Source organism: Lynx canadensis, chromosome A2 (assembly GCF_007474595.2).
Source record: "Lynx canadensis isolate LIC74 chromosome A2, mLynCan4.pri.v2, whole genome shotgun sequence".
NCBI lineage: Eukaryota > Metazoa > Chordata > Mammalia > Carnivora > Felidae > Lynx > Lynx canadensis.
Genome location: NC_044304.2, coordinates 1,692,269 through 1,715,795, shown reverse-complemented (window position 1 = coordinate 1,715,795; position 23,527 = coordinate 1,692,269). Strand labels below are relative to the sequence as shown.

Here is a 23,527-nt window from a genome sequence, read left to right as displayed (position 1 = left end):
ATAATGTACTTGTGATGAGCACCGTGTGCTGTATGAAATGTTGAATCACTATATTGTAGACCTGAAACTAACATAGCACTATGTTAACTGGAATTAAAATTAAAAAAATTTTTTTTAAAAAAACCTTCTCAATGACTGCTCTACCAATTTAGTTAGCTAAATTCAGTTATTTCTGCCTTCTACAATCACCAAACACAAGCCAAAATCTGAAAATATATCCTTCCAAACACCCTCTGGCTGATACATCCCACTGTCCATGTGTTCACTCAAATTGCTTGAATTCAATGCACCCAATTTTCATTGACTACCAGTGTGTTCCCAGTGGTTTGAGTTAGAAAGCTTTGACAAAACAATTATTTAAGGTTTTATTAGCAATGAGTAAGAAATCAGTTTAATAGGAAATTCTTATGCAACAATAAAAAAAGTTACACGACAAAAATGTCTTAAGTTGTATGCACCTGGAAATACTGACTTAGAATGTATCATGCTTACCAAAATTACGGTTGATCTGGAATGCATAATTGCCATGGGATATTTTAATGTGTTCTCTCAGTAAATGAAAAAGAGTATAGCATTTGGTAGAGTTACGGGTTGAATTGTCCACCAAAGTCCTATCCCCAGCACCTCAGAATGTGATCTTATTTAGAAACAGAGTTACCACCAATATAATTAGAGGAGGTGATACTGGAATAGGATGAGCCCTAACTTGATATGTGTGGTCCTTATAAAAAGAACGCCAGATGAAGAGATAAACACGCATGTGGGCAGAATGCAGAGTAAAGATCAGTTATATCGCCACAAGCCAATGAACTACTAAAAGCTAGGAGAGGGCTGGAGCAGACCCTTCCTTAGCACCTTCAGAGGAAGCATGGTCTGGCCAATACTTTGAACTTAGACTTCTACCTTCAGAACCATCAGACCAAAATTTCTGTTGTCCTAAGCCACCCGACTGTGGTACTTTGTTACAGCAGCCCCAGAAAAGTAATGCAGTAAGTGCACAGATGATATAAAAACACGGTAAGTTGTGTATTTCTAGGAAATATCTACAAAAGATTTCCCTTGACAAAATACATACTGTTTTTAATGACACATAATCAAACGTAACAGTTAAACCCTTAGCAAGAAACAGCACTTGGCTCTCCCAAAATCTAGTATACGGAGGTGTTTTTTTCTCACGTTGAAGGATTGACTCAGCACACTATAAGATGTGATAGGTTAACTAAGTCCCATATGTTATTTTGCTTTGTAGCAACACTGTAGCTTTTATGGCAGAATCAGGATCACGGAGTCACTAAAAGTATTGAAAATAAGGCGTTCACTATACAAATTAGACCTTATACACATATGTGAAGATCTAGAGAAGAGTGAAATCATAGTATCAGAAAAGATCACTAACCATGAGTCTGAAACAGTGGTCTAGAGGACACATCAGAGTTTGTAAGAATATCCAAACTGTGAGTGCAAGACCACACAAATGGATCCTTTATATGTAGCTCAGGAAGATATTCATGGAAGCCTGCAACTCTGAGAAAAATGGGAATCAAGCACATGGCATTTCTCTTTTTTTTTTTTAAGAATTTTTTTTTCAACGTTTATTTTTGGGACAGAGAGAGACAGAGCATGAACGGGGGAGGGGCAGAGAGAGAGGGAGACACAGAATCGGAAACAGGCTCCAGGCTCTGCCATCAGCCCAGAGCCTGACGCGGGGCTCGAACTCACGGACCGCAAGATCGTGACCTGGCTGAAGTCAGACGCTTAACTGACTGTGCCACCCAGGCGCCCCCGCAAGCACATGGCATTTCTTTTGCATGATACTCTTGATTGGCAGGGCCAAAATCAGGGGAAAAACCTCCTTTGCATCTATCACACTTTAATATGGCTCCAAACAGAAATGGCTTCTTCACCTCCATCTTCCAAATCTCGTGCCAAGTTAGGCTATTGGTAAATCTGAACGTAAAGGGAAGGGTTTCTGGGAAATGTAGTTCCCAACACTGCCCACGTTGACATAATACAATCTGGAAGAACCACCTCAGACTCTGTATCTTATATCTCATGGTTGCAAAGTATCTCCCAAGTAAAAGCCTACTGTCCAATTTCCAATCACACTCAAGGGCAAGGAGCAAAGGGAAAAAGTTGAAAGTGACAATTCACATGAGACTATGCATTGAAGAACTCTGCATAATTATCAATTTCTGCAAACTATTTGTAAAGCAAATGCAATAAGGCTCCTCTGGCCAAATTAAATAAATAGATTCTCAGTATGGCAGAAAATACGTAACAGGTGATACCCAGGATCTGCCACACCAAGCTAGTAAGAAAATCCCAAGAAATACCAAAGTGTCATTGTTCCAAAAACCCCTTAAAGAATTTAAAGAAGTAAAAAACTAAAACTACTTACATATTAAAAACACACTTCAAATCACCAGGAGTCCAACAAACTGTAAAGATAGGTTTATTTACTGAAATGTAGGGGAAAACATAGTATTTGCAAACTTTCGTATGAAAGCTAAGAGTACTTGGAGAGCTATTCTGCACCCAAGTTTTTATCTGTAAAAGAACTGGAAATGCACACCCCATGGGTCCACTTTGATGGGGTTCTCACAAAGGCAGTACCATATTTACAACTTTTATCAGATTTCTCTCCTGGTGTGGATTTTCTGAAGCATGGGGCATGAATTCATCTGCAGAATTTCCCGCAGTGCATAAGTAGTGTCTCTCGGTAGTGTGTATCCTTACATGTCTTCTTAAGGATGAGGAACAACTAAAAGCCTTCCCACACTCCTTACATTCATAGGGTTTCTCTCCAGTGTGCACTCTCATATGTATCGGCAAGGATGACGGCCATTTGAAGACCTTCCCGCATTCCTTACATTCATAGGGTTTCTCCGCGGTATGTGTTCTCACGTGCTGCTGCAGGAGTTCAGGCCAACTGAAAGCTTTCCCGCACTGCTTGCATTCATAGAGTTTCTCTGCGGTGTGCCTTCTCATGTGTTTCTGTAAGGATATGTGGCAATAGAACGCTTTCCCGCATAGCTTGCATTGATAGGACTTGTCTCCTGGATGCATCCACACATGTTCTCGAAAGCAAGCAGACAAATTGAAGGCTTTCCCACACTGTTTGCACTCGTAGGGTTTCTCTCTGGTGTGGGTCCTCATATGTCTTCGTAAGGAGATGGGCCAGTTGAAAGTTTTGCCACACTGACTGCATTCATAAGGTTTCTCCCCAGTGTGCACTCTCATATGCCCTCGAAAGGACGAGGGATGGCTGAAGGCTTTCCCACACTGGCTGCACTCATAGGGCTTCTGTCCACCATGAGTCCTTTCGTGTCTTCGAAAGGACTGGGGATAAATGAAGGTTTTCCCACACTGTTTGCATTCATAGGGTTTCTCTCCAGTGTGAATCCTTTCGTGTCTCCGGAAGGACTGCAGGTAAATAAAGGTTTTCCCACACTGTTTACATTCGTAGGGCTTCTCTCCAGTGTGTGAGATCATGTGCCTCCGAAAAGCTGAGGAGTAGCTGAAGGCTTCTCCACATTCCTTACATTTATGTGGTGTCTCCCCAGTGTGTGAGATCATATGCCTCCGAAAAGTTGAGGAGTAGCTGAAGGCTTCCCCACATTCTTTACATTTATAGGGCTTCTCTCCAGTGTGCGTTATCATGTGTCTCCGGAAAGTTGAGGAATAACTGAAGGCTTTCCCACATTCCTTGCACTTATATGGCTTCTCTCCAGTGTGAGTTCTCACATGACTAGTAAGACTTGAGAAATCAATGAAGGCCTTCCCACATTGCTGACACTCATAGGTTTTCTCAGCAGTGTGAATCCTTACGTGCCGGTTGAGGGAAGAGGTACGAGGAAAGGTTTTTCCACATAATTTACACGCGTAGGTTCTCTCTCTGTTGTGGGTTCTCACATGCATTCTTAGGTGTGCACGACAGGTATAGGCCCGCCCACACTCCTGACACTGATACGCTTTGTGTCCAGCGTGCATGGCGATGTGACGCCCGAAGACTTTCTCATACTCACTGCATTCATCCTCTTTAACTCCGCAAAGAGTTTTCTCATACAGATTAAGATTTGGAATCTGAATGGAGCCTTCCCTGCACTGACCATTACTTTCAGAGAGTCTCTCCACCACAGGATTTCTGTTAAGAAGAAGAAGCATGTTATCAACAGTTTGACTAATGATTTAATATTTACTAATAAGTATCAGCATTACATTCTTAGGGGCGCGTGGATGGCTCAGTCGGTTAGGCGTCCAACTTTGGCTCAGGTCATGATCTCATGGTTTGTGAGTTCAAGCCCCGTGTCGGGCTCTGTGCTGACAGCTCAGAGCCTGGAGCCTGCTTTGGATTTGTGTCTCCCTCTCTCTCTCTACTCCTCCCCTGCTCATGCTCTGTCTCTCTCTGTCTCTCAAAAATAAATAAACGTTAAAAAAAAAAAAAGGATTACACTTTCATCAATTTCAGTGAATGTGTAGGCTATCTGATAAAGCAGAGTAAACAATATCATGAGGAGATTGAACCATAGGCATGATGAAAACAGTTTCTTTTTTTTTTTTTAAATGTTTACTTATTTCTGAGAGAGAGACACACACACAGAGTGTGAGGGAGGGAGGGGCAGAGAGGGAGACACAGAATCTGAAGCAGGCTCCAGGCTCTGAGATGTCAGCACACAGCCCAATGCGGGGCTTGAACCCACGAACCATGAGATCATGACCTGAGCCAAAGGCGGGTGCTCAACGGACTGAGCCCCCCAGGCTCCCTGAAAACAATTTCTTAAACATGGGCTTTTCCGGGGCGCCTGGGTGGCTCAGTCGGTTAAGCATCCGACTTCGCCTCAGGTCATGATCTCACGGTCCATGAGTTCGAGCCCCGCATCGGGCTCTGTGCTGACAGCTCAGAGCCTGGAGCCTGTTTCAGATTCTGTGTCTCCCTCTCTCTCTGACCCTCTCCCGTTCATGCTGTCTCTCTCTGTCTCAAAAATAAATAAACGTTAAAAAAAAAAATTAAAAAAAAAAACAAACAAAAAAAACCATGGGCTTTTTCCTCCTAATTGTTTCCAACTGAATTATGTTTCTAACACTCAACATCAACATCATATTTAAGGAAATTTTTTTTGTAAAAATTCTCACTGAGTAAACAAATTTGATCTAGGCTCCTGTGGGTGACTTGTTTTCTTTGCTTTTTAAATTTCATGACATACTAGGATTCTCTCCTGGAATACTGCTTTCTCTTGTGAGTGCAGCTCACCTCAGGTGTCTCCCCTGGTTTGTGGGCTGATCTTCCGTGCTGAGTTCTTCCCAAATTTTCCCTAAAACAGAGGCCCAGGATTCATTTCTGGTGAACTTTGCCAATTTGTTTCCCTTGGATATTTTATTCCCATAAGCATCCTGCTGAGAAACAGACCCATTGGCCTTCAATTGAGTCTCATCATCTGAAAGCAAAAAGGGAACAAAAGTTTTAAAGGAAGAAGGTACCTGTTAGTTGAAATGACACTGAGGACTTTAGCTGTATCGGGACTTCACCGATACAAGTACGAGGGCTCAAAACGGTAAGCCATTGAACGAAGGCAGTTGAATTCTCATACGATTACATAAACTTCATTGGGCTCCTTAATGACCCATGAAATCGGTATTTTCTGAAGACACAAAGGGAGCTTGCTTTATAGAAAGAAAAAAAAAATCAGTTTAATACAAAGATTCTCATTCTCATGCAGACATTATAAGATTCTAGCTCTCTGATGGTTGTGACCCTGGCTTACTAATTAATAAGCATTCCCTTTCCACATTTAAAATCTTGAAACAGGCTTCATGTGTAAGAAATGCTTGTTCTCCAAACAACCAAGTGAAGGAATGAGGTCATTCTTACCCACTGCGGCCAGGTTTTTCAAGTTTTCCAGCATCACGTCTCTGTAGAGCTTCCTCTGAGCAGAATCCAGCAAAGCCCACTCCTCCAGGGTAAAGTCCACAGCCACATCCTCAAAGACCACTGAGTCCTAAAACACCCAACATATGTGCAGAAGGAAAGTTGAGACTCTAGAGCAAGTCAGTTCAATTCACGGGACATTCAGACAAGACCCTGTGGTCACCCAACATCCACTCGATGACTCAATCATCAGATCTCTCACTCTGTCCACACTTACATCCTCCTCACAAGTTCAACAGTACCACTCACCCTACAGAACTTATCTTTACACTCTTACTGCAACCACATCAAATCTCATTCTCCTTTAACCAAAGGGTTCGGACCACAATGGAGAATTCACAGAACAGCTCTCCAAATGAATCAAATATTTGTATTTTAAGACCTATCGGTCCTTTGTGATACAAACTATTTTCGCTCCTTCCCTGTTGCGCACCATGTCAAGCCCCAGGTCAAACGTGGGTGAGGTTTTATGAAATAAGAACACACTCAAGGATTGGGGACTTTTCCTTCCTGAGAGACTTGGTGGAATCCAACTTGCAGCAGGGGCCAACTGACCACAACATCTTAACTCCAGGCCCTAAGTGGACAGGTCCTACTGGCTAAATGACAAAATTCTCTTGAGGAAGTACTGTTTATGTATTTGTGTCATACAGGAATAGGATAGAAAGTTGTTGAGAGGTCAGAGCTCAGGGAAGAGGAAACAGGCTTGAGAACTCAGACCTGCATCCATTCATTCCCCACACTCCCGAGTCTCAGTGCGACTGCCCGCCGGACCCCCACCAGACAAATGTTATCTGGTGACAAGCAGCTCTTCCCACCAGAAACATGGAAGAGTACTGAGGATAAGGTTGAGTCCCATCCCACCAGGGGGTTAACTGAAGTCAAAAACACCCATCAGTGAATTTGCCCTTGATGATAAAAACAGATCGGGTTAGGCAGTGCCTTCCTACAAAGGAAACCCTCCCACATATCAAGTTGCAGGTAAAAGCTCCCCCCTCCATACATCATCCCAGAGGCCATGCTCTCAATTTCTCTCCTCCCCCTGTCCCTCCCCTGCTGGGCACGTGAGCATGTCAGGCCAACCCCTGAGAGCACAGGACCCACTGAGCTGCATGCCTCCCTTGAACCCTGGTCTTTTAAAAAGTTCCTCGGCCCACTGACATCTATGAGCAGGAGAAAATACTCTCAGTCGGCAGTTCTGCCAGAATTTACCTGTTCAACAGGGTAGCAGCTGAATGGGAAAATCCCCGTGACGCGCACAGGGAGCAACCGGTCCCTGAGTCAGCTGCACTGTTCTTAGTTATCTGTAGTGCTTCTTCCAGTGAATCCCCACTCCTAGTGTGTACGAAACGTGCCATCAGGGGCCTTAACTTTATTCGTAGACACAACTCCTGGCAAGGCTGGTGTCTGGGAACCTGGGTTTCAGGTTTCACACCAGCCTGACTGATCTCACCCACGGTGTCTAAACTGCTGTGCACGTGACACGTTAATACGCAACACCTGCCTTCCTTCTGGGAGTCTGGAGTCAAAATGCCGGGCGCTGGGTCTCTACCAAGACTCCCTGCGTGACAGTACCTCCCGCGTTGTCAAGACTCACTGCTGGGCGCACTCCGTGTGACTTTCCCCACGTGCCTGTTCCCTGTGCTAACTCTGCTGTGTCTCCGTTTGTTGTAACAGATCACAGTCATGAGTAAAACTATATGCTAAGTCACGAGGGTCCTACTCGCAGGACACAAGGATGGTCTTGGGGGACACCAGACAGAGTTGGCATCGGAAGTGGAATCTGCTAGAACACCCCTGGCTCACTGAAACATAGCAGAAGCCATGTGTATGGAGAGAAGGTGTGGAGAGACAGCTGAGCTGCAGTCTGTCATGAATCAAGAGTTGACAGAGGTAAAGGTGACAGAGGTCCATCCCCAGGGGGGCTGGCGCGCTGGGTATACTGCTGCTTTGGGCCATGCTACCTGAGCAAGAAGACTTAAATGAAACACAGCTTTGGTGAGGTCTCGGATTTTTGTTCTCTCTTCCAGGCAGGAGGAGAACGGGCCCCCAGGTTCCCAAGGGTAAACTATGGATGGGCATAATATATGAAAAGTTTGCATTGCGCTGGGAGAAAAAAATTAGTTAAATCAGTTTCCAGGACTGGAGCAGAACTTCAGATAAACCAAGGGAACAGGGGCAGGGATCCTCTCCCCATCCTTCTGCCTGGTTGCTGCTGGGCTGCCGCAGCCTCCCGGCCCACCCCTCACATGGCAGCCGGGATCGTCCCTGGCAGCTGTAGTGTTACCCAGTAAATGCCGGACTCACTACGAGGGCCTCGTCGTGGGTTACGCTGTCTCCCAAAAAGGTACGCTGAAATCCTAACCCTTGGTATCTATGAATGTGACCTTCCCTGGAAATAAGATCTTTGCAAATGTAACCCAGTTAAGACAAGGTCGGTAGGATGGGCCCGAATCCAATCTGGCTGGTGGCATCCTGAAGGGGGAATGCCAATGCAAAGTCAAGGACACGCAGGGACGGCAGCCACGTGAAGATGGGGTGCAGAGATTGGAATTATGCTGTCACCAACAAAAGAACACCCGGGGCTGCCCGAGGCCGTAAGACACCAGGATGACACAGAAGCACAACCCTCCGCCATCTTGATCTTGGGCTTCCAGCCTCCAGAATCTGAGAGAGTGAGTTCTGAAGCCACCCAGTTTATGGTCACTTGTTACGGCAACACTACAGAACTCAAACGGCTTCAAATAAGCTTGTGATGAGGAAAAAGGGAAAAGGTTGTTTTGTGGTTTTTTTACTTAAATTGGATTTGTTTTGTGGCTACTGCATCTGCAAGTAAGATAAAAATGGACGCACATGCCTGTAATGTAATAAATGCTAAAGGAATCATCCCAATCAGTGCAGGGAAACAGTGTGGACAGGACACGACCCCCTTGCTTGTTGCCACTGGTGCATGGGGTGGAATTTAAACTCCTAAGTGGTAGAACAAGTTTAGGTTTTTTACTGAGTTTTTACCTACCGGAGGTTCACAACCAGAGGGAAACAGTGAAGCAGGCAATCTCTAAATGGAGAGATGCTTTGGGAATTTTAAGTACAAGTTTTCAGCTTGCCAAAGAGCTCTTACAAAAACCTACTTCTTTTTCTTTCTTTTTTTTTTTTTTAAAGTTTATTATTTTTGAGAGGGTGAGAGACAGGGCGTGAGCAAGGGAGGGGCAGAGAGGGAGATACAGAATCCAAAGCAGCACCAGGCTCTGAGCTGTCAGCACAGACCCCAACGCGGGGCTCGAACCCACAAACTGCAAGAGCATGACCTGAACTGAAGTCAAATGCTCAACTGACTGAACCACCACCGAGGCGCCCCACCAAAACCCATTTCCGATGGCCGCTAGACGCAGACGACGGTCCGGCAGTGTGTCACGTGGACTCCGATGAGAGCAGGGACCGCACGTGCAGCTTGGAACACACAGTTCTGACCCTGCAGCGTCTCAGCTCTGCTGCTGCTAAAAGAGGCCCCTGGTGATTTGGGGAATTGCGAACCGCCTGAACTTGACTGCAAGCTAACGGCCCGCGGTGTCCGCGATGGCTGTTTCAGCCTCACTGCACGCTGGGCTGCTCTGAAAGCAGGTGCACGCTCCAGGAACAGGACTCTGACCGGGAACCCTGCAAACTTAGGACACTTGTCTGAGGTCCTAACCCACGAAAACCTCCAGGTGGTCCATCTGGGTCACTCGCGGTTGCCGGTGGTGAAGGCCTTGTTCTCCAATGAGACAATCTGAAATCAAGCTGTTCGTTTCTGTTACTTTCCGCACAGACCACCCCCAGATGCCGTCCCCACCGGTGAGGTGGACGAACTAGTGTTGTGGGTCACAAAAGTGTCTGAAGGTGACCACCGCAGGCTTCCCTGCTAACAAGGACCAGACTGAGTTACTTCAAATAGGCTGCACTGAGGGCGCCCGGGTGGCTCAGTTGGCTAAGCGTCCGACTTCGGCTCAGGTCATGATCTCGTGATTCGTCAGTTCGAGCGCCATGTTGGGCTTTGTGCTGACCGCGTGGGGACTGCTTGGGATTCTGTCTCCCCCTGCCCCGCCCCCATTCATCTCCCCCCCCCCCCCCCCCCGGCCGCCCCTTCTCTCTCCGTCTCTCAAAATAAATAAAGTTTAAAAAATAGGCTGGGGCGCCTGGGTGGCTCAGTCGGTTAAGCGTCCGACTCATGACCTGAGCCAAAGTCGGATGCGGTCATGATCTCGCGGTTCGTGAGTTCAAGCCCCACACCGGGCTCTGTGCTGACAGCTCAGAGCCTGGAGCCTGCTTCATATTCTAGCTCCCTCCCTCTTTGCCCCTCCCCCACTCACACCCTGTCTCCCTCTCTCTCAAAAATAAATAAAAATATTTTTTAAAACAATAAATAGGCTGCACTGAAAACTCCAGGGCAAGCCCCCCCCCCCCCCCCAGAGTCCACAGTGGGGACCCGCTGACCTGGCTGCCTAATGCATATCCCATCAGGGCACTATCTTATCCCTGCAAGACACTTGAGTCAGCCAGAGTTGTGCCATGCCAGAACGGACACCTGAGGCCAGGTGAAAATGAAACAATACAGAAATTTTGAAGATGAAGCCTCCTAATGTTCTAAGACCTTTACCTTTATGATCAACGGGATTTGCTTGAACTGGACAAGTCAGGACCCATAAAGGGCATAACCAAAACCAAGACTGCAGACTGGTCTCACTCGGCTACACAGGGTGCCACTGATAATAATTTTGCTGTAAAGATGTCTTCTCCGAGGGCCAAAGGAACGGACTGTTCAAAAAAATTTGTTTTTGATGTCTTTATTTATTTTTGAGACAGAGAGAGACAGAGCATGAGCAGGGGAGGGGCAGAGAGAGAGGGAGACACAGAATCTGAAGCAGGCTCCAGGCTCCGAGTTGTCAGCCCAGAGCCCAACGCGGGGCTCGAACCCACGAGCTGTAAGATCATGGCCTGAGCTGAAGTCGGACGCCCAACCGACTGAGCCACCCAGGAGCCCCAGAACGGACTGTTCAGAAGTGTTAACTTAATAGGCCTGAGTCCTGCTCCCAAGGTTGGCCCTTGGCTGGTTCACAGGAACTTGGATTTGGGAAGGCTTCCCACCCCCCTGTTAGGAGAGGCTCCCTATGTCTTGTTATGCTAGTCATGTCTTGTGCTGAAGACCAGCTTTCCTTCTGGGAGTCTAGAATGTTGGTACGTGCTAGGCATAGGGTGTCTCCATGACCCGGTACCAGAGTCTCTCGTTAGCTTCCCTGGTAGACACCATTTACATGTGCCCTCACTCCGGGCTGCTGGAGGGACTGAGCATATCCTGCATGATGTCCCCAGAGGGGACACCTGGAACCCTGTGGCTGGTGTCCTCGGACTTGGCCCCAGGCACATCTCCCCTCTGCTGACCTGGTGCTGTATTCTCTCGCGCTGTAATAAATCAGGGCCGTGAGCGCAACTACGTGCTGAGTCCTGGGAGTCCTCCTAATGGACCTCTGAACTTAAGGGTGGTCTTGGGGACTGCTACGGACTGAAATGTTTTTGTGCCCTCCAAAATTCATGTTCAATCCTAACTTTAGTGTGAGGGTATTGAGAGGTGGGGCCCTGGGGAGGGGATTAGGCCAGGAGGCTTCAGCCCTCATAGGTGGGGTGAGTGCCCTTATAAGAGGCCCGAGAGAGCTCCCTCGTCCCTCCCGCCATGTGAGCACACAGTGAGGAGACCACTGTCTGTGAGCCAGGAAGAAGGTCCTCACCAGACACGAATTCTGCCAGAAATCTGCCAAATCTGACATCAAGACACCTTGACCTTGGACTTCTCGGTCTCCAGAACTGTGAGAGACAAATGTGTATTGTTTATAAGCGCCTGGTCTGTGGCATTTTTTTAATGTTTATTTATTTTTTAGAAAGAAAGACACCATGAGTGGGGGAGGGGCAGAGAGAGAGGGAGACACAGAATCGGAAGCAGGCTCCAGGCCCTAAGCTCTCAGCACGGAGCCCAATGTGGGGCTCGGACTCACAAACCGTGAGATCACGACCCGAGCCAAAGTCAGACACTCAACCGACTAAGCCACCCAGGCGCCTCAATTTTATTTTATTTTTAAAATGTTTATTTTTGAGAGACAGAACGCAAGCTGGGGAGGGGCAGAGAGAGACCGGGGGGACACAGAATCCGAAGCAGGCTCCGGGCTCTGAGCTGTCAGCACGGAGCCCGATGCGGGGCTCGGACTCACAAACCGTGAGATCATGACCCGAGCCAAAGTCGGACACTCAACCGGCTAAGCCACCCAGGCGCCTCAATTTTATTTTATTTTTAAAATGTTTATGGGGCGCCTGGGTGGCGCAGTCGGTTAAGCGTCCGACTTCAGCCAGGTCACGATCTCGCGGTCCGTGAGTTCGAGCCCCGCGTCGGGCTCTGGGCTGATGGCTCAGAGCCTGGAGCCTGTTTCCGATTCTGTGTCTCCCTCTCTCTCTGCCCTTCCCCCGTTCATGCTCTGTCTCTCTCTGTCCCCAAAAAAATAAATAAACGTTAAAATGTTTATTTTTGAGAGACAGAACGCAAGCTGGGGAGGGGCAGAGAGAGACCGGGGGGACACAGAATCCGAAGCAGGCTCCGGGCTCTGAGCTGTCAGCACAGAGCCCGATGCGGGGCTCGGACTCACAAACCGTGAGATCATGACCCGAGCCGAAGTTGGACGTTCAACCGACTGAGCCACCCGGGCGCCCCTGGTCTATGGCATTTTTGTTACAGCAGCCCCAGCAGATGGAGACAGGGACTCCCAGCACACCTGGCTCAAATTCACCACCTTTATGAAATTAAATTTTTAAGCGCCATGCAGAACCCAGTATATGCAAAAGATTGCCAAAAGCCTCGTATGCATCAGCTCGGATATTCTTAAAAACTCCGCAAAGCAGGTATTATTAAAACTGGCTCACGGCAGAGGAAATGCAGGACGGTCGGTAACATCCCCGAAACCCCTCCAACGCCTGCACTCGTACACACACCGTGTGGTGGTTTCTCTGTTGTGACTGCCGTTTCCCAGTGTGGTAAGAAGAATGCACTGACTTCTGCCGGGCACTAAGGTGAGTAGGCAACAGGAACCTCTCCTATTGCCCTCATGCCCTCACGCTCCTGCTCGTGGCAGAGCCCTGTGTCCCTGCAGGACCGCTCTGTCTGAGGACCTCACCTCTGGCTCTTTCGCGGAGTGAACTGTATTCAGGTCGCGGTTACTTGGGTCCTAGAACCTGCGGGCACCGGGCTGCAGCACTGAACAAAACAAGAATTCTGAACCACGTGGCTTTTAAATTCTCTTGGGAGGAAAATGATAAATAAGAAAATCAAGTTGCCGTACTACGGGAAATGTGCCACACAAGCGGGTTCGGAAGAACGTATATATGTTGACGTGTGTGTTTGTGTGTCATTCATTGATCTCTGTGTGGCTACTGACATAGATACATATGAATGACTGGCTGCAGGGCAGAGGAGAGGAGAGCAGGAAAATTAATCATTTCAGATTATACTGCAGATGGATACCTAAATCGCTAAAAAACATACACACATGTACATGTTACATACACACGTAACGATATGTGTGTACGGAACTCTATGGGCAGAACCACAAATATACACATACAAGTCTTCATATACTTCTACGTATTCGTTACCCCTGGAGAGGGAGAGGGCCTGCCTGGAGTTCACTTCGAGTGGGGCTTCTCGTGTGAAGGCTTGTTCTACATTTACGGCTGAATTTCACTGCACGGCAGGTTCTTTTTTAAGGTATCTGTCAACTGAACCTGTGTCAAATGCATTTTCCTGCATTAGTGCTATATTACACAACAGAGTATGCTAAAACCAATTCGTGTGATTTACGTGTAACGCTCCCAAGAGACGTCAAAAGCCATTTTATAATATTCAGCAATCATACGTAAAAAATCTTACCACTGGGAAACGATGGTAACATGCCCAACCTGGTCAAGGAAAACCAATGAAAGAAGGTTCCAAACAGAACAAAGATCATATAAAACAGTATGAAGCTCATTGTTTCCTCCAAAACAATTGGGTCCAAATCAGGTATGCCTGGCACCTCCCTCTTGATTTAATCAACATTATACTAGACATCTGATCCGGTACCACCAGAAAATAAACACAGGTCAATACTAGAAAACAAACACTGGTCTTCGTGCCTAAGCTTAAAAACTGTATATACAGGGGGCGCCTGGGTGGCTCGGTCGGTTAAGCGTCCGACTTCGGCTCAGGTCATGATCTCACGGTCCGTGAGTTCGAGCCCCGCGTTGGGCTCTGTGCTGACCGCTCAGAGCCTGGAGCCTGTTTCCGATTCTGTGTCTCCCTCTCTCTCTGCCCCTCCCCTGTTCATGCTCTGTCTCTCTCTGTCTCAAAAATAAATAAACGTTAAAAAAAATTGAAAAAAAAACTATATACGGGACACCGACATAACAAAAATGACAGTCACAAAATAAGATTTTTAACAAGATTCCAGGATAAAAATTCAATATGAAACCAAATTTCATTAACAGCAAGTAAAAAATTCATTTAAAAAAGATAACACAGGGGCGCCTGGGTGGCGCAGTCTGGTAAGCGTCCGACTTCAGCCAGGTCAGGATCTCGCGGTCCGTGAGTTCGAGCCCCGCGTCAGGCTCTGGGCTGATGGCTCAGAGCCTGGAGCCTGTTTCCGATTCTGTGTCTCCCTCTCTCTCTGCCCCTCCCCCGTTCATGCTCTGTCTCTCTCTGTCCCAAAAATAAATAAACGTTGAAAAAAAAAAATTTAAAAAAAAAAAAAAAAGATAACACATACCATGGTGAAAACCAAATTCCAATAGTATCAAATAAGTAAAATGAAAGCTATAGAAAGAGCCAAATGGAAAAATCTGAAACCATTAAGGGTTAATACCCAAAAAGAAATAAATGGAAAGAAAGCACAGAGACAAGATCTCACTGTTACTAAGATACCAACCCTCCCAAGACAGACCTACAGTCTTCGTAATATTCTATTAAACCCACAAGCCCAAGTGTGATTTTTTGGGGTGGACTAGACAAAGAGTAATTCTGCAAATCTAACAAGAAGAACAAATGTCCAAGGACAGGCAAAGTGTTCTAAATAACAAGGCAGGGCCTGCCGACACTCGGGGTTTTAAGGCAACAGCACTCCGACATGATGGAAGACAGCCGAATCAATGGGAAACGGGTCCAGGCCTACGGGGAAAACTCGATTCACGGCGGGACAGCCCCTGAAGAGCGGAGGCAGAAATGATGAACACTTTAATTCATGAGACAGTGACAGACTGACTTCTAAATAACAAAGATGCTTGCATTCCTACCCCTTCCATGGACACTAATTTGTTGCACATTACAGCAAAGTGTATCAGCAATAAAAGGAAACGGTACTGTCACAAATGCTCCACGCGGCCAACTCAACGAGATTGGCCAACCAATCTCACAGACTGGTTTATCCTTCTAATTTACCAACTGACCTACCACGCTTTGCGGAAGGGTATTCGTTCCTCCGCAGCCCTCGGGAAGGGAGATGTTCTCTATTCCGCGGACACTCTTTTCCCCAGAAAGCCTTTCCCGGGGAGGCCCGGGATTCCACCTGTCATCACCCAAAGGCACAGACCTGAGAAACTTACTACACACGGGGACGGACTTCCAGAGAACGTTTAACAAATGGAATGTAAGACATTTTCTTATTTTTCTGAAATCCACTCCTTTGAAAACATTTCATGCTCGCCTTCGCGCTATTAACTAAACGGGTTTGACATCTGCTAAAACACCGAGGTTCCGGTAAGTGAATACATCTTCTCGGGGCGGGGTGGGGTGGGGGGGACGAACCAGGCAGGCGCGGTGCAGGCCCCCCGCCCTGCACCCCCGAACAAAGGGCGCCGACCCCGGGCCCGCTGCAGGTGTTGAGGGGAGGGCATGACGCTTCGCAGGAGGCCGCACCAGCCCCCCGCAGGGGAACCCAGGCGCCGGAACCGCCTCTCCCCTCAGCCCCAGATCCAGTCGGCTGTCTGCCACGTCCCTCCCAGGAGCGGTTACCTGGGGCCAATGATCTGTCAGGGGGTCCCCCCACCCCGAGCCCAGGGCCCCAGACAGGTCCCCCCACACTCCTCGCCCGCCCCCCGAGGTGGGGGGCAACCCAGGACTGCGAGTCCCCAACATCCCCCCCTCCCTCGCCCGAAGGCGGAGACTCGGGTCGGGAGCCCCGGGGACGGGGACACCCGGGCCGCGGCCGCAGGGAGCGGGATCCGGCCGGATGGAACCAGCTACTCCCGGTCTCGGCCCGGGCCGCGCGCACTCACCATGTCGGGGCCCGGCTCCGAGCTCTCCGGGGAAGACGTCTTCCCCCCGGGCCGGAGGGCCGGGCAGGTGAGAGGACACCTGGGTCCGCGCGGGCAGGTGCGCAGGAGCCCCCGGGACCTGCCCGGAGCCACGTCCACGCGGCCGCAAGCGCGCCCGCCCCTGCGCCTGATTGGACGGTGTTCCGGGCCCCCGCGCCCTGATTGGATGGTGCTCGGAGTCCTCCCTCTCCCAGGGCTCCTGATTGGATACTTTTCCTAGACCCGCCTCTGGTGCCCTTGATTGGACAGTGCTCCTCACTCAAGTCCCTGATTGGCTAGTTATCCAGACACCGCCCCCGGGGCCCCTGATTGTGTTTCGAGAAACGCCCTTGTCGTTCTGATTGGACGGTTCTCCGTTGCCACACCCCTGCACCTGAGCGACAGGCCGTCCCGACACACGTGGCTGACCCGCTCACTCCGGATGTGCGCCGGGAGTTGAGCCTCCTGGTGGCGCGGCGTGGCAGGCCCTGACCTCCTGACTCAGTTTCCCCACGGAGCGTCCCCTGTCCGGAGCCGGGACCGAGAAGACAGGGCCGGAAGGCCCGGAGGCGAGGTGACCGTGGACGAGTACTCTTTGTTCAAGAACAAAGACCCTACGCAGTGACGTCACCGCACGGAAGGCCGGGTCGGTCTCGGGGTTCAGGAGTGACCTTTGACATCTGTGGCTCCGGCCCCGTCCCGGTCCTGGAGGTCCGCTGATCGCGGGGGATCGGGACCTGGCGCCCCGCTCCAGTGCGGGCAGCTTTTGAAACCCGCAGGTGTGCGTTTTACGCTGCAGAGAGATGTATTTCGAATCAGGTTTCTGTTGTGTCCCCAGGGAATTCCGCAGCCTAAAAGCGTGATGTCCCCCAGGCAATTGAGTTCCTATCTTAACTGATTTGAAACGACAGGAAAGCTTCTGTAAGGCTTTGGGACGGACCTGAAAACACTTAATAAATGGGGGCTTAACACCCAAGGTATCTAATAAGGCCTACCCGCTTAAGAAAACTGTGCCTAGGCTGGGTCTGGACGTCCAAACGCTTGGTACCACTTACTTGATTTACAAACAGAATTAAAAAAAAAAAAAAAAAATCTGGGGGGGTTTGCAAAAAGGTTTTATACGCTGTCATAAAAATGAGTGTTTAGAAAATTAATACATAAAAAGCTTCGAGTTAAAAATGACTTGTTGGATTCATAAGCTACTTAAAGTATGATTATATACTTTTTCGCTTAATATGGATTAATAATGAAAGCCAAATTTCAATAAATCAGCAGGAGATTTAGAAGTCTGCCTTAAGACCGGGTTCTGGCACGAACCTCCAGCACCGTCTGCCTGCCATAGTGTGTTCAGATAAATACCCTGTAAGCATCACTCATAAAGGACATGTCATTTCATTCATTAAGGTGAAAAATGAGGCTGATCTCGGGATTCTTCACAAAACATTCATTGCACAGAGAACAAAGTAACACTGTAGCAGCCTGAGGGGAAAGAAGTGCGAGTCAAGTTATTGGAGATGTGATTCATGTGTGGAGGTAACAAAGGCATTCTCAAACGCACAGAGTGACAGGACAGGAAGGCGCAGACCCCTTCCCCCTCCTGCGCCCTCCGTCCACCCTGCGGTTAGAAGGTTCTAGTATTCGGGGAGCCGCTGGCGAAGTAGAAATGTGGTTTCCTGCATGTTCGGCCCACTCCAACCCCACATCATAAAGCCAAGTATGAAAGATGTGGCCAGAGAATAAAGGTGCACACGTGGTGATCACCAGAACCTGTGAACATGGCCCCGCACATGGCAAGAGGGACTTTGCAGAAGGGACTAAGGACCCTGAGGCGGGGGTGACCCTGGGTTCCCAGACAGCCAGCCCAGCGTCCTCAGGAGGTCCTCAGGAGACAAAGGCAGGGGGTAGGAGTCAGAGAGATGGTCAGACCCCCAGCTGCTGGCTGTGAGGATGTCGGAGGGATCTCAGGCCAAGGGGTTTGGGTGGCTTCTAGAAGCCAGATAAAGGTGAGGGAAGAGATTCTCTTAGGGTCTCCAAAAAGAAGACGGCCTTGCCAACACCTTGATTTTAGACTTCTGACCTCCAGAACTGTTGTAAGAAACTGGTTAAGTCACTAAGTATGCAGGAATTTGTTACAGCAGTGACAGGAAGTTCACAAGATGGCTCTGAAGCAGAGGAAAATGCCTCAGCATGGGGCACAAAGAACGCCTCTTCCCAGCCTGATTTTTTGTGGGACGACTTTGAACTTTCCACGGGCTCCTTCAACATGACTCTGCTCCCACAGCGGCGCATCTTGGGGTGATCTGACCGTTTTTTAGAGAACAATGTCTTTGCATCTTTGTGTTTGAAAGGTAGCACTTTTCAGATACATGATATTCTGACTAGAGATTTTATCCAAACCGTAAGCATCCATTCATAAGGCGTTGGGAGGGCTGGTTTTTGCATTCCTCAAAGAAGTATCTCCTAATGATAACCACAACAGGGGGAGAAGGGGAGCACTTTCAACCCGTCCCCCCACATTTCAACCATACAGAACATGCCGCAACATTTTCAATACTCATGTATCTACTGCCAAGATGTATGAAATCCTATCGGTTTACCATCCCCTATCAGATTTCTAGAAAGAAATCGGATACTTTACAGGGGCGCCTGGGTGGCTCAGTGGATTGAGCATCCGACTTCCACTCGGGTCATGATCTCACAGTTCATGGGTTCGAGCCCCGTGTCAGGCTCTGTGCTGACCGCTCGAAGCCTGGAGCCTGCTTCAGATTCTGTGTCTCCCTCTCTCTCTGCCCCTTGCCCGCTCACACTGTCTCTCTCTCTCTCTCTCTCTCTTTCTTAAAAATAAATAAACATAAAAGATAAATAAAATAAGATAAAATAGAAAGAAAACATCACAGATAGAGTTGAAACGCCCTGTGTATCACCTCCAGAATCCCAAGATCCCTTCCACGTCCTCCCAGAGGAAACCATAATCACAAATTTAGTGCGTATTATTGCCATGACATACATTTGGATCCACAAACTACATATAACATTTTCCTGACTTTCAATTTTAAAGTGCCCTTATATACTATACACACTCTGTGACTCGACCTTTTTATCCTACAAAAGCTGCTTAATATTGATAATCACTACAGGTTTCATTATAGGGTTTAATGTAATAAAATAAAATGCCAAAAGAAACCGAAGCAGGAAATACACCTTCCAAAAACACCAGCAAAGAAATACACTCCACCAATACAAACAACAGTAGAAGACAGAAAATAAAAGCTTCAAAAATAAGAAAAACGACATAAAATACATCAGAATTAAAGCCAACAACATTTATCAAAGCAATAATTGGCATAAATGTGTCCTTTAAAAACAAATGGATTTTCTGCTTTGAATCCTAAAGCAAAATTCAATTATGTACTAAAAATGAGAGATGCAAGGAATTTTAAAGGTTGAAATTCACAGGAGGTGAAAAATTATTCCAAAATTAAAGGCTAGTTTTGTTTAAAAAGCAGAGGTGGGGTGCCTGGGTGGCTCAGTCGGTTAAGCGTCCTACTTGGGCTCGGGTCATGATCTCACGGTTCGTGGGTTCAAGCCCCACGTCTGGCTCTGTGCTGACAGCTCAGAGCCTGGAGCCTGCTTCGGATTCTGTGTCTCCCCCTCTCTCTGCCCATCTGCTGTTAGCACTCTGTCTTTCTCTCAAAAATAAATAAACATTTTTAAAAAAAATTTTAATGCACATTACTGGGCACCAACTCTTACTTGTTAAATCTGAACGTCCTGACATGAAATTTGACAGCCAATGATTAAAAAGGTTGATGCAGCAGGCAAGCCAGATTCCAAAGCATAAAAACAAAGAACACAGCTTCTCCCCAAGATCTAGAGAACGTTTTAAAACTTGACCACAGGGTACACCACACAATGAAACTCAACACGTTTCAAAGATTCAGGACAGTAGACACATTCTCAGACCACAGCACAATAAAGCAGAAACTTCACAAGATAATAAAGATAATGGGGATCTACAGAAAGCCCACAGAAAACATCATACTCCATGGTGAAGGACTGAATGCTTTTCCCTAAGATCTGGAATAAAGCAAGGAGGTGTGTTCTCAACACTCCTGTTCAATATTGTACTAAAGGATTGAGCCATTGCAATCAGACAAGAAAAAGAATTTGTTTTTAAAGAGAGGGAGATGGGCATTTAAACAGCAAGAAATTGAAAATATATATATACATTCTCTCTCAAAATACTTTGAGATACATAAAAAAAAAATGTTGTAAATATTTTTCTTAATGGGCTCCGTGTCCATAATCTCACAACCTTGAGATCAAGAGTCATACACTCTACTAACTGAGCCAGCCAGGTGCCCCTCTAAATAGTTTTGAAATATGTGAAAACAAAGCTAAATGAAAACTTTCCTCTGGTTAAAGTCCTCACCTTGGAAGCTCCAGTGACTCACATTTCAAATTAAATATCAGGTTGTCAGAAAGGCCCCGAGGTTAGTCACTCTCTTTTTATCTATCACGGCATCATCCTGTTTACGTCCCCAAGAGCACTACCAAAATCTGCAATTATTTAATTAAAGTATTTGGTTAGCTATTTCACATCTGTCCCTGCCCCTCACTCCATCATGGATCTGGCTATACAATGAGCAGAGTTCACTGCAAAATGAAAACATAGCAGGGGGATCCTCTGAATATCAAGATGGGGGGCACCTGGGTGGCTCAGTCGGCTAATCGTCCAACTCTTGATTTTGTCTCAGGTCATGATCTCATGATTTGTGGGATCAAGTCCCGTGTCGGGCTCTATGCTGATGGCACAGAGCCTGCCTGGGATTCTCTCTCCCTCTCTCTGCCTGTATCCTGCTTGTGCTCTCTCTCTCAAAAATAAACATTAAAAAAATAATAATATATATATATAGGGCACCTGGGTGGCTCAGTCGGTTAAGCACCAGACTTCGGCTCAGGTCATGATCTCATGGTTCGTGGGTTCGAGCCCTGCGTCAAGCTCTGTGCTGACAGCTCAGAGCCTGGAGCCTGCTTCGGATTCTGTGTCTCCATCTCTCTCTGCCCCTGCTCAGCTCATGCTCTGTCTCTCTCAAAAATAAACATAAAAAAAAAAAGTATATCAATATGGATACACTAGAGTATTTAACCAATCACAGGACCTTTGTGAGACACACTTGGGTGACTGCACACATCACAACCGACGAGGCCGTCCTGCTTCCCCACTCCTCGAATATATGTGCAGGGAGGGCAGACACCTCATCCACCTTACGCACAGCCACCTAGCACAAGGAGTTCCCCACAACTGTTGGAGGGAGCAAGGGATAGAGACTGGAAAACAGTGTGCTTGTGACACCCCGACGTCAGCCAGCCCTCAGAACTGGATGAAAGCTACAGATGCTTCCCCAGATGACACGCTATGCCCCAACATACATCCTGCATCGAGCACAAGACTGTTCGTGGAGCCCTTAAAGAAATGTATCCGTCAGCCCAGTAGGGTCTACATAGACCCCAGATGAGGGATCCCTACTTGAGAGAAAGGCAGCAACAAACGACGTGATCAGGTACCACTTAGGTGAGAGGAGACCCGACAGGCAACCTTCCTCATCAGCCGCAGAGAAAGGGGAAGATCTAGACAAAGGTCAAATGACTTCCAAGGGAGAATTTAGAAAGCACAGTCCCCCTGCATCCAAATGTGGCATGGGCCCTTGTACAGGTCGTTCAGGTTCAAATCCTGGGTCCAGCACCGTCTAGTCATCTGACTCTGGACAAGCTCCCTTATTTCTGTTTGCCCTTTTGTGGTGTCGGCAGGTGACCAGCTACTACCTCTTGGGCTTGGTGAGAGTCAATGATGAACCACATACAAGGGCTGGAACAGAGCAAGCAACCAACAGGTGACGCTGGTGCTGGTGACGGTACACATCAGAGCTCTCAGTCTCCACTCAGGCAAGTCCGCCTCGCGGGTGGGATTTCTCCCAAGCTGTCAAAGGCTCCTCCACTCCCCCCTGTCCCGAGACCGACTGCACTCTACCCTCCCCACCATGGCATCAGCAATCCTGATCAAAGAAACCTGATATCCCTTGGGGTCGTTTGATTTCTACCTACCGTCAAAACGATTATAGCAACGCCAGACAACATGACAAAAGGCAGGAAACCACACATCATCGGATAACTCTGACAAACAAACTCTGTCCAGTTCCTCCACACCTCTGCCCAGCCTTTGTCCGTTTATGTACATATTCAGAATACACTGGACGGAATCACACATACCATTTTGCACGCTTTATTTTTCACTGTGCACCCAAAGCTCTTTCCGTGTGAGCACACGTTCTGTGTTGACACAGCCGGGCACGAAACAAGTTAGCACCTAGCTAAGGGACCGACAGGGGCAGAATGACTAGGTAAAATACTGACACGGACTATTGAAACAAAAGTACTGAATATGGGGGCACCTGGGGGGCTTAGTTAAGCGTCCAACTTCGGCTCAGGTTGTGATCTCGTGGTTGGTGGGCTCGAGCCCTGCATCGGGCTCTGTGCTGATGGCTCAGAGCCTGGAGCCTGCTTCCAATTCTGTGTCTCCCTCTCTCTCTGCCCCTCCCAACACTCATGCTCTCTCTCTCTCTTTCAAAAATAAACATTAAAAAAATACTGAACTTTCATGAGGCACCTGGGTGGCTTTGTTGGTTGAATATCTGACTCTTGATTTCAGCTCAAGTCATGATCTCAGAGTTTGTGGAATCGAGTCCCATGTCAGGCTCTGCACTGACAGCACGGAGCCTGCTTGGGATTCTCATTCTCTCTCTCTCTCTCTCTCTCTCTCTCTCTCTCTCTCTCTCTCCCCGTCTTTCTCTGCCCCTCTCTTGCTAGCATCTCTTCCCATAATAAACATTTTTTTTAATACTGAATTTTGAAACAAAAGGTATTCTGTTTCAACAACTAAATTAGTATGACTAATTCTCAGCAAAATCTCTTTCCACATTGCTATTCACATTTATCAATCTTTTCCAAAAGGACATGCCCCACTCGGCATAGCTCAATGGCAATTTCCCCCACTAAAAGGTCCCTCTCAGATCTAGACCTCAGAGCTTTTCTTCAAGAACGTGCATGGGGCACCTGGGTGGCTCAGTCGGTTAAGCGTCCGACTTCGGGTCAGGTCATGATCTCGCGGTCTGTGAGTTCGAGCCCCACGTCGGGCTCTGTGCTGACCGCTCAGAGCCTGGAGCCTGTTTCAGATTCTGTATCTCCCTCTCTCTCCCCCTC

The 23,527-nt window shown here is 47.8% G+C and overlaps 1 protein-coding gene across 1 annotated transcript; it reads right to left on the bottom strand.

The window, feature by feature from the left end:
• Positions 1 to 2,436: 2,436 nt before the first annotated feature.
• Positions 2,437 to 16,390, bottom strand: LOC115502551 (zinc finger protein 555). The gene is made up of 4 exons (XM_030298043.2): positions 16,250 to 16,390; positions 5,870 to 5,996; positions 5,252 to 5,435; positions 2,437 to 4,144 (listed from the first exon to the last, which is right to left on the bottom strand). The coding sequence occupies exons 1-4, from the start codon at positions 16,250 to 16,252 to the stop codon at positions 2,599 to 2,601; spliced, it is 1,860 nt and encodes a 619-aa protein (XP_030153903.1). The 5' UTR covers positions 16,253 to 16,390; the 3' UTR covers positions 2,437 to 2,598.
• Positions 16,391 to 23,527: the final 7,137 nt, after the last annotated feature.

What these genes read in the sequence shown, in the direction of transcription:
- LOC115502551 (XM_030298043.2), bottom strand. An exon ending in GAAAAACCTGGCCGCAGTGG is followed by an intron (nt 5,436 to 5,869) that starts GTAAGAATGACC and finishes TTTTGCTTTCAG; the next exon opens with ATGATGAGACTCAATTGAAG. An exon ending in AACCAGGGGAGACACCTGAG is followed by an intron (nt 4,145 to 5,251) that starts GTGAGCTGCACT and finishes TCTTCTTAACAG; the next exon opens with AAATCCTGTGGTGGAGAGAC.